The sequence below is a fragment of the Palaemon carinicauda genome, chromosome 44, assembly GCF_036898095.1.
Source record: "Palaemon carinicauda isolate YSFRI2023 chromosome 44, ASM3689809v2, whole genome shotgun sequence".
Taxonomy (NCBI): Eukaryota; Metazoa; Arthropoda; class Malacostraca; order Decapoda; family Palaemonidae; genus Palaemon; species Palaemon carinicauda.
This window is the reverse complement of record NC_090768.1, coordinates 21,764,107-21,775,695: the sequence shown is the minus strand read 5'-3', so window position 1 is coordinate 21,775,695 and position 11,589 is coordinate 21,764,107. Positions and strand designations below refer to the sequence as shown.

Here is an 11,589-nt window from a genome sequence, read left to right as displayed (position 1 = left end):
ATATCTTCATCACTCGGTACAGTACGAGAGAGAGAGAGAGAGAGAGAGAGAGAGAGAGAGAGAGAGAGAGAGAGAGAGAGAGAGAGAGAGAGAGAGAGAAGGGGTTAGAAAAAAAAAACAAGGAACCTGTAGAGGACCTAAAACTGGAAATACGTTGCTCTATAATCCTTAGCGGACGATTTTTAAGTTGGCAGCCTCGCTAATCAGATATAACCATTAGTTGTTTTCGTACCTAAAGTTAGTGTCATCGCCGGAAAGGGTAGGGTTGGGGCTTTAGGCTTATTAGTTAGGGTTAGGGCAGCGGAAGAAAATATCTCGAAATGAGTTCCTCGCTGAAATTTAGGAGTGACGGGGTCCCAAATGAAATTGACGAAGGCGGTTCCTCTGTTGAAATGGAACAGAACTTATTGAATCGAATGGACAACTTGTCGATTAGACGTACAGCCTCTCCTAGGATCCAGGTGAATCATGAGCAGCTGGTTAATGACGTTCAAATGGCGTTTAATTACATATTCTCTAATCCACCAGCTGACGAAGTAAGTGAATCCCTGTATTGTACTTTGTAGCTGTAATGATTAAAATTACTATGAACATTCCAAATAGTCATTTAACTACGTCCTTATATTTGTGTAGGTACTTGGCGAAATTGTAGTTAAAATGGTTATTTGTTTACAAACCACGCTCTCTATTTACTGCCAAATCGTGAAAGCTATTGGTGTCCTCTATTACTTTTCTTAATTTAAAACAATTCGCTACATGAGAAGAAAAAATTATAAACTATAGAATTATGAATAAAACTGGCCTGGTTTCCTCACAAACGACCTGGAACTGACATTCTGGTCGTCAACATAGTCAACTAATCAGAAGTTCGTGTTGCCACCGTACATTTGATATTTATTAAAAATATGTACCAAATAAAAAATGGGGAAATTACACAAGTGTCATTATTTGTGAATTGTATATTTTATGGACACTTGACCAATTCCTCCTCTTGATTTAGTATATAGCCTACAGCACTTTGAACATTTATCAAATGTACGCTGTCATCTTGAACTTCTGTTTGGTTGACTGTTGACGATGTAAGTCGCTCAGTGAGGAAACCAGGCTAGTTTTTTTCTTTTTTATAATATGGGTTTTTTTATAATCTTTTTCCCATGTGGAGAATTGTTTTAAATTGTGAAAAAGAGGAAAACAATGGCTTATACATTTTGGTAGTGTATGAAAAGCGATGCTTGCAGTCAACGAATCTTGTCAACAGTAGAATAGTTAGTTTTCAAGTTATTTGAGCCAAGATGTATCTTACTGTAGGTTCTAGAGATCGATAATATGCAGCTCCTGACTATATGTAGAGTTCCAACTAAACATCCGAAAAAAATAAGATCTTAAGACTTTCAAGAACAAAATTAACTTTTATTCTAAGTGTTTTGATAATAATAGACAATTAACGCGGATTTTGCTGTGGTACTAAATACCTAAGAATGTTTACGACAAACTCATCTCGTAGGTCCCGTAGTGCGTAGGGTTTTCCTCTGCGATAGGACCAGGAAAAGTTCCACACAACGAAATGGGGTACTCTCTCCATGGTATTGGATCGAGCTGGCCTTGTGCCAAGGAAGAAATGACTCTTATTAGTCATAGTAGGTGTATAGCAACGTCCATGTTATCTCTTCACCGAATTAAAGATATCCGCCTGATCGTAAATAGTTTGCCGACACACGACTTGATTTCGCTATCTGAAATAACAAATGTGAACACGTATTGTTTCAAAATTGGGCAAGTGATGTTGTCAAGTGACATTGATACCTATAGTTTTTTTTTTACGTAGAGTAATCATTACATGTTTTTTTAGCCAATTAAAACTTCCCAGGTTTTCCATCCAAAGATCCTGGATGTTTTCAAACTTTTGCCATATTTGACATGCTCTTCTTTCAGTCCATGGCTGCCATGTGTGTGATTAAAAGTTGCAAGTACATGATTTATTGTTTAATAACCGATACGGCGTCAAATGTGTGGTTGAGGGGTATGTACAGAGGAATACGGCCTAGATTATGTACCTCTGTTCTTAAAAAAAAAAAAAAAAAAAAAAAGCTGGCTTTGAAGTGACTTTAATAAATATTTTAGTGGATGGTGTGATACAGTAGAGTTTTGAGTTTCACATATTTTGTATAAGTGGAATTGAAACAGAATTGCACCATCGCCAATACTATATCATAAACAAGGTCAACTAGTGGGAAAATATATCGTCCACGGATTTGACGAAAAATCAATGAATTAGATTAGAGAATTAAATAATTTTTTTCTAGCACAATGGTTAATAGCGGTTGAGATGGTTGTATCGGTTTCTTGTAACTGGTATTTTCATGTTTGTAACTGGTAATTACAGTAAAGTTGTAATGCAACCTGTGCAGCTTTTGAATTTGGTTCATATTATTTTAGGCCCTTACGCACGTACAAGAATTGTCTTTGTAAATATAAGATCCTTTAATTACACTAGAAATGTTATCTTTTGGGAAAATTTACGAGTTTGAAATTTTGGCCCTTTTAGCAATGAAAGGGTTTGTGAATAACTCTAATTGATCTATGAAAATGCAAGAACTGGCGTTTTTAGTCCTGCAATGTAAGTGATTATTGTGGATGCCTCTTTAATTTTTTTTCTCGAAAAATATTACTTTAATAAAAAACTTAACAACCTTTGGGCTCGATTCCTTATTAGGTTAGGGGATGTGGTTACGTTAGAATGCTTTTCTGTTTTTCCCTAATAAATTTTTCCCCGTACAAAAACTCATGGTGGCGTTTCACTTTTCATGGAACACACGTCATACGTATTTTTTGACTGGTTTAGTGTGATTTAATGCACCTGCCTCCCCTTAAACCTCGGGTTTCCCATTGGCAGCCCTAATTTAGTTTTATAGGTCAAGGGGGACAACCGACAGGTTTGCACAAACAATGGTCAAGAATGCATGATACACAGGACTATCAGATGTAGAAGCATTACTAATTGGTGTTAGATTATCAAGCGCAGGGGATGAGAGCAGTCCCAGTTTTGAATGTCAACAAAGTGATAACATAATCTCCATTAATGATTGAAAAGCGTAGGAGTTATCAATAAATTCCACAAACTGTGATAAGACACTAAAACTTTCCTTCCTATACCGCAGCTGAACCCTTTGGAAAAAGGTTTTTAAAAGTAATTTTAAAATATTTTTGGTTAAATATACAGTAAGTGATACTATTCTGGTTGAAACTTAATCCACCATGATTGAATACCATTATATTTGCTGATAGATCTGTTTAAACATTTTGTGAAATACATATTCAAAATTTAAACTAAAATCGCTAATCTACAAAGCTGGAGTGTTATCAAAAAGTCAAAACCAGATATTGGACAGAGGTTGCATAGTTCAATATAGAATACTGTCCAGGTTTTTTAATTTTTTCCTAAAATACAAAGCAAGCCATTAAACTGAAGCTTTTTGTTTCAGGGAATGCTTGATATAATTACAGCTTCCAGCGACATTAAAGGGGAATACAGAGATCTATGGCCTGGAATCGTACAACTCTTCTCACCGTCAGCTCATAGGATTATAGCATTCGTCAAAAGGATTGTAGGGTTTTCGGATGTAAGCATGAAACTATCAAACTATTTAACCTTCCCAGGGTCGGGATTTGAGTCTTGACCCTATTAGATTTTTTACTGCATGGGTAAATTTGGCCCCATATATAGTTTCTCAATCAACGTAAGGGGAAAAAAAGGAATAAATGAAATGTTAGTTTACTTGAAAACCTGCGTTAAATTACGAAAATCCCAAAAGTATGTAATGGTTGACAAAAATTTAATGTTTGAGGGGAATTTAATCTGTTAACCTTTACGTTCTTCCCGCTATTCCTGGTGTACATTCCCGATAATACAATTCTATATAACATACAAGCCTATGCCAAAATTACTGTTTAATTATCAGATGCTGAAATGCATATTTAACTTTTGCAAGTCGGGATTTGATTTTATACCCTTGGTCATAACCTTTTGCATTTTTTCCTTCTGCCATAAACTATTTTTTCCTCTGCCATTAACTATTAAGGATCTAGTCTTTATGAAGGGCGTTTGCTAATATTCTTAGTTTCGATTTTAACCATTTGAGTGTACCCTTAGATTTAACACCTTGCATAACTAGTTCAGTTATGACCTTAGATTATCAAGTGCAGGGGATGATAGCAGTCCTACTTTTGAATGTCAACAAAGTTATTACCTAACCACCATTAATGATTGAGAAGTGTAGGAGTTGTCTATAAATTCCACAAACTGTGATGACACAAACTTTCCTTCCTATACCGCAGCTAAACTCGACCGATCAGATAATTCTCCTTAGATGCTGTGTGATGGATATTTTGTTCTTTAGAATGGGAATAAAATACGACCCACAGAATCATTCTCTACCCATGCGAAATGGAAATCGCGTCCAAAGGAAGCAGGTGAGACTTACTATGCCTTGACTTTTCAAATATAATAATCTTTAATAGTAATTATTAGAAGTATTAGACTAGTCATTAAAGTAGTACATAATGTAACCTTAAGCTTTTAAATAATCAGATCACTGGGGATTGGCTATGGATTCTGTTGATAGTCTTGAAAAAAAAAAAATCACCCCCCTAGAGTTCGTTTATTTGATTAGAAGTTATGGACATGGGGACTTAGTAATTTTTTTTCTATAGAAGAATCTAAACAACTTTAAGGGGAGAGAAAACTAGATATTGATGAATTAGTACGATTTTCAAAGTAAGATCCATACAGTTTTCAAACCTATGAAGGTAATGTAATTGATCTATGCTCAACCATTCCCATGACTGTTCAGTCGGTATGCTTGTCATGGCTTTAATTTTTTTTTTTTTTTTTTTAACCTACAGGCGTCTACTTTATACTCGGGAGCACTATGGCCGTTTCTAGGACCTTTGTTTAACACTGCCGAGGCAGTATCGAAGTTGAGTCTGTCAGTCACAGAAGCTGCTTTGGCGATAGCTGTCATAGCAGTAGAAACAGGTTAGTACTTGAGATTTTTTTGTTTTGGAGAGTGGTATGCTTATCTATGGTCTTACTTCACACGTAAACATTTGGCGAACATAGGTACACTCTTATCCAAAGACCATATCTAGAAATTGTGCCCAATGAGTATATTTATTTATTTGTCGATAGAAAAATATCAGGCTTGAAGTTCAATGGCATCCTGACATACGCCGATATCGTTTATTAATGAATTCTGTTTCAAATTAAGTATGTACATAAGGTAATCTGCACCATCAACAATTATATAATCCCGGGGAGTAAAATAACTTTGGCTGTAAACTGTTAATCAAGTTTTCTTCAAAGATATTGTACCATGTAATACATAAGATAATCTGCATCATCAACAATTATATAATCCCGGGGAGTAAAATAACTTTTGCTGTAAACTCTTAATCAATTTTTCTTCGAATATTTTGTACTGTGTATCCGTGATTGGTAATTTACAGCTACTCTATCTCCGCATAGAAAGGTTTCCAACTTCTGTTTGAAGCGGAAAGAAGAAAGAAACTTTGTTTTAGTTTTTATTTAACTTTCAAGCCATCATTTTGACATCAACCAATGATAACTGATCTTCTGATAGTCCATCCCAAATAAGTTCAAATGTGAAATGTGGATACTTCTGTAAGGACTTATCTTAGCAAACTTTATTTTTGGGATGAATTTATGGGGGCGGTGAATAAGTATACATACCGTACATTTACTTTTGATAAATTATGCTTTCGCAAATTCTAAAAATAATTTAATCTCAATGGAAAAGAGAAAAAGGTTGCGAAGAGGCGAAGGAGGACGAAAACTACTACGGGAGACTTATTCTCCCACGTGGAAAATTAGTTCTTATTAGTTCGCACTTCGGATGTCTGCAGCTTGTCAGAACTTTGGGGCTCATACTCTGAGAAGTTACACCTCTGCCATAAATTTGCGGATAATTTGAGACCACCTCTACCTCTCCTCCCCAACTACGAAATGAAAAAGGGTAAACTTCTTCCCAAGACCTGTTTCTGGTACAAAGTAAAGGGGGGATTTAATACTGTATTTTTTCGAAATTTGACTGCAGTGGCGAAATGTCGAAAGTATTGGTTGAAGTTACATCCAACATCTTTCATTCAATATATTTAAAGATTGGGAGAGGAAAATAAAAACTGAAAAAAAAAATATTAAAAGCTGCACTTGAAGGAATGTCATGAAATTCTTTCTAGAAAGCAACTGACCTTAAAGTTTCATTTTACATACTGAAATATGAGGGGAATGGGGATGGGAGTGGTTGCAGTCGTTTCAGACATAGCTGTTCATCCTGACTATTGAGATAAACATACGTAGAAAAGGAGTGAACACAGTTATTAGCTTGCGCACATATAAAATAGCATAACTAAAAAAGCAGTCTCGCATATGGGATTTAAATGAGTTTAAAACTTTTTTTTCTAATCCTATCCGATCAACTTTCTCTATTTTAGATCGCATCGGATTGACTGATAAAGGATCTGTGCTTTCGTTACAACGCAAACTTAAGGAAGCTGCTCAACACCACGTTGAACGGGCAAACCCTGACCTCGGAAGGTAGGTTTTAAGAGTTTTTTTTTTTTTTTTTTTTTTTTTTTTTTAATAAAATCTGCTCGCCCGAACCTAATGTTTAATTTTACTCATAATCTTCAGTAAAACATGACTTGACTGATTAAAGCTTATAAAATTTTCCTGCTCAGAGATAATCGGATAACAGAAAAAGTTCATAGGAAATATTTCTGCTCACTTTTATACTTGGCATATATAAAAAATATTCAATATATTGGTAATGATTATTAACAAGCCTAAATACGAATCTTACGCTAAAAACTAATATTCCAGTAATATAACACTTCAAATCAACCGAAACCTATTCCTGGCTACCAATAAATTACAAAAAATTAATTTACTGGTCTATAAAAGAAGGCTGCCTACTGTTCCTGGACCTTTTTCAAAGATTACTCCTGCTCAGACCTATTCTAGCTGGCACTCGTGTTAGTTATCCTATTCTGGCCGGCACTAGTGTTCGTTATCCTATTCTGGCCGGCACTCGTGTTCGCTATCCTATTCTGGCCGGCACTCGTGTTCGCTATCCTATTCTGGCCGGCACTCGTGTTCGCTATCCTATTCTGGCTGGCACTCGTGTTCGCTATCCTATTCTGGCTGGCACTCGTGTTCGCTATCCTATTCTGGCTGGCACTCGTGTTCGCTATCCTATTCTGGCTGGCACTCGTGTTCGCTATCCTATTCTGGCTGGCACTCGTGTTCGCTATCCTATTCTGGCTGGCACTCGTGTTCGCTATCCTATTCTGGCCGGCACTCGTGTTCGCTATCCTATTCTGGCCGGCACTCGTGTTCGCTATCCTATTCTGGCCGGCACTAGTGTTCACTACCCTATTCTGGCCGGCACTAGTGTTCACTACCCTATTCTGGCCGGCACTAGTCACTACCCTATTCTCGCCGGCACTAGTGTTACTGACCTATTAGCGCCGGCACTCTCGCTCGCTGACCTATTAGCGCCGGCACTCTTGCTCGCCAACAGATTGTTTACACGGATCAAAATTATTTTAATGATGGTTCTTTTGCATATGTATTTGCTGTAATGTATCTACTTTTGTCATTGAAAGTTTTATTATAATACACTGCTATATTGCCAGAGCGCCCGTAATTTTAATAATCCTTTTTGGCTTCCACGAGCTTTCTAGATTCAAATCAAAGAAATTAGAAGCCCTGGCAATCCTAGCTCTGCAGCAATTGACTACTGTGCAGTTTTACTAAAAAGATTATTTCCAGGTGGTCAAGAATCCAGGCTGCGATAACGTCCGTTCGTGCTGTCAGCATCCAAAACGCTCCTTGGCTACTAAGTCGTAACTCGTTTAACTCAGTCTGCCAGCTGTCAATTCAGATGCTCGAGGATGCTTACTGAATACAAAAATGGTGTGCAATTTTAAGTACAAATCTTTTGAAAAGACTTTGGAAGATTGATCTTTAGCTGTGAATTGCTAATGATTTTTTTTTGTTTTTTACATTTTTAATTTTGTTCAGTTGTTAATTTGTTGTAGATAATTTTGTTTTAGTTGACTATCTATAGTAGTCATATTGTTTTCTTAATCTTTAGGGTAATTAGGCAACTGTCACTTATTTAAGTACTGTACCATGTTTCTTCGTATCATCAACCATACGCGAATATATTTACCAAAAATATTTTCAGCTAGTTTTTCTAGAAACTTCTAGGCAAGATGGTGTAAGAACCTTTATTCTTGATGTGCAGAATCCTTGGTTAACCACCAGGGATTAGATTACTGCTGTTCTAATTTCATTTTTTGCCTTTCCCATAAAAAAAGGAATTTACATACTTGGCAGGTGAACTTACCACATTGTAATGTTTGAAAATGAAAGTTTTAGGGCTATTGTAGTTGTATACTTTAATGTATATGGGGGTAACGGGTATTTTCCTTCTCTGTAAGGAAAATATGGCTTGGAAAATCCAGAAATTGCTTGTAAATTGTTCTGTTAATACAATAAGAAACCTACAAGATACTATGTTTGTTCTTTTTACAAACCTAAAATGTTTTCCACCACATTAGAAACGCTCCAAATAATTTACGGGAAAACTCTTTATAATTTACCAAACTACTCGTATGCGGAGAGAGAGAGAGAGAGAGAGAGAGAGAGAGAGAGAGAGAGAGAGAGAGAGAGAGAGAGAGAGAGAGAGAGAGAGAGAGAGAGAGAGAGAGAGAGAGATTTTTGTTGGTAAAGACTTAGTCCATACATTTGATGGTAGTAAATCATTCTGCAATTATTAACTGGTGACACAGCGAGGTTTGATGCAAACCAACTCGTGGTTCTCTGGCTTATTACTTTTCATACAGAACTAAAAATATGTAACCGCCAAATTAGTTTTACAACAGTTACACTAGTCGATTTAATAACTTTTGCCTCTAATCCTTCAAAAGAAAAGGCTCCGTCAAAAGAAAAGGTTCTTGGAAAAAAAATTGTTTGACATTGCGAGGAATTCTAGACTAACGATCTAAAACCTTAGTGTCTTGCATATTAACACATGCAAGTATATTAAAATACGCGTATACACCAACTATTCGATCAATTGTGGAACATAATCTATAGCAAAATTCAATAAGTTTGAGACTTAATACTGCCGAAAACTAACAGTAGCAACATCGCTTAGTCAATATCGAAAAATAGCTAATGGTGTCACTATATAGGGGAAAATCTAAAGAATTAAAATCTAAACTCTTAAAATTTTAAACTTGTTATAGATTGGAACAATATTGACCTGGTCACCTACAGGAATGTAACTTTATTTAAGCATTGAGACTAAAAAAGCTCTTGAAAAAGGCCGGCAAGGATACTCTGAGCATGTCAGCATAACATAAATAACTAAATTGATGGGAAGGAATGTTGAGTCCGCCCCTCCATTAATTACCATTTCAAAGCCTGTAATTAGTTCTAACAAATGCTATTATAATAAATATTCATTCTATAAAAGTAACCCTTGACTATGAATAATAAGTGTGAAAATAAAACCCTCGACTACCAATTTAATGTCCCTGTAAACAGATTATTCATTTACTAAAATCAATAAATAAGCTTCACACCTCCGATGTTGGTGGATTCGGTCAGTACAATTCGCACCTTGTATTGCGACCATAAATTCTTTAATTGATGGTCTTGGCCAAGACCTACAGAAAGGTAGGTCTTGGTCTTGTTAGTTTTCCTAAGGCTCCTATCAGCACTTATTGTGTCTTTTCGTTCTTTATCTGTCCCTGTTTTCATTTCAAGGTCCAAACACTACTTTTTCTTCACGATGGAATTAAATCGAAGGGTCACCCACTCTGCTTCGGCGTCTGAATGACCTCTCAGGGCCCCCTACACTGGGTTATATAGTAAAATTTAAATTGACCAGGTCAAAATTCCATAAATCGCAAACAAACTGGTGACAGCCCTGAAAAGAACCTGCTACAATGATTTAAATACAAATTAAAAAAATAAAGAAATATGTAGTAATTAGCCTAATAAGAAAAAGTTCAGTTCACGAGTCTTAAGTGTCAACTTCTCATTCCCAAATCCAAGATTTGTTGCGACACTAGAGATTTTGTGTCAAAAGGTGTTGGTGTCTTGAGACTGCGTCACCTGATTCGCAAACTTTCCTTAACTTTTCTCATTTCATTAGCAAGTATGAATGCGCAACAGGAAAACAAACCGCCTCTTTCCTACCGCTGCGCTGTTTGTCTACAAAAAGAAAAAAGCTCGAGAAAAAAGTTAACTTGGTTTAATTCCCTTACTGATTAGACAACAAGGGAATTTTTCGAAGTGAATAGTGAGTAAGTAATGCAGAGTTTTCTGAACACGACAATTTACGTGTCGCATTCAATTTGAACTTTGCACGGGAGTTGAATTTATATCGAGAAATTTAGAATCGACATTGTTCTATTTCTTAGGGAGAAGTTTGTGTCGTCATGACTACAGATAACCTCGATCATTGGCTTTTGCATTTCCAGGGATTGTTACTTCTTCTTCCTATACCAATAGCCAGTTTTTCAGTGATTTTATTTCTCCCCCATCGGAAATAATAACAAAAGTTTGAATGAACTTGGGAGTATAAGCTGCCTGCAACAAATTCCATCTACATAATTGCATTGTTTTGCCTTTGCTCTTGTCATCCGCATGCAAAAATATTGTTATAAGGGGACATTAAAGAATTGGGCGAGCCCTGCAGAGTTAAGTCAGAAAAAAAAATTTCATCATCCATATGAGTTTACACAAAATGTACACCAATTTTACTGTATTTACTTGGGGGTAATCTAAAAAAAAAGTAGCCTGGATATACTTGCGTTGCTAGGGTTTGAATAATCTTCAAAGTCGAATCATATACCTTCTCATATGTTCAAAATAACGAAACTCGACTAACACATTCCAACACCAGAGGGCAATTATCTGAAGTAATTGGAGAGGGAAACTTCTAGTCCAGCCGAAATAATGAGAATAGCAAATGCAAGTATTGATGAATGCAAGTTTCCCAAATCTGAGAAAATGGCTATAGTCACACCAGTTCTGAAAAAAATGCACTGTATTACCAGAAATTAAGCTCATATAAACCTATTTCGAATCTATCCTTTGTTTCAAAAGTGCTTGAATACGTAATTCTTGAACAAATGGTCAGTCACTTAGTAATAGAAGCTTTGCCTGGCAGCCAATCTGCTTACAGAAAACTATACTCTACGGAGACTGCCATCTGCTCTGTTGTAAATGATATGCTGGAAATGATGGATGAAAATAACTGTGGTATTTTAATACTGCTCGATCTCAGTGCTGTTTTTGATAGTTGTGCATGAACTGCTACTAAATGATCTGTCCATCGGCGTTGAAGATCAAGCCTTCGAATACCTAAAAGACAACTTAGTCGGTAGAAAGTACTGTGTACAAATTGGAAACTCAAACAGAGGGGTACCCCAGGGGAGTGTACTTGGCCCAATCTTATTCTCCATCTATACTATTGGTCTATCGAAAATACT

At 36.2% G+C, this 11,589-nt stretch overlaps 1 protein-coding gene across 2 annotated transcripts; it reads left to right on the top strand.

Annotated features, from left to right (window-relative positions):
• Nucleotides 1-218: 218 nt before the first annotated feature.
• LOC137634497 (thyroid hormone receptor alpha-like) lies at nucleotides 219-8,596 on the top strand. Of its 2 annotated transcripts, XM_068366924.1 has the most exons (6): nucleotides 222-536; nucleotides 3,483-3,620; nucleotides 4,336-4,470; nucleotides 4,903-5,035; nucleotides 6,511-6,613; nucleotides 7,850-8,596. In XM_068366924.1, exons 1-6 carry the CDS (start codon nucleotides 321-323, stop codon nucleotides 7,980-7,982), a joined length of 858 nt encoding a protein of 285 aa, XP_068223025.1. In that variant the 5' UTR covers nucleotides 222-320; the 3' UTR covers nucleotides 7,983-8,596. The 2 variants fall into 2 exon arrangements, with proteins under 2 accessions (XP_068223026.1, XP_068223025.1); XM_068366925.1 differs by lacking the exon at nucleotides 3,483-3,620 and having other exon boundaries at nucleotides 219-536.
• Nucleotides 8,597-11,589: the final 2,993 nt, after the last annotated feature.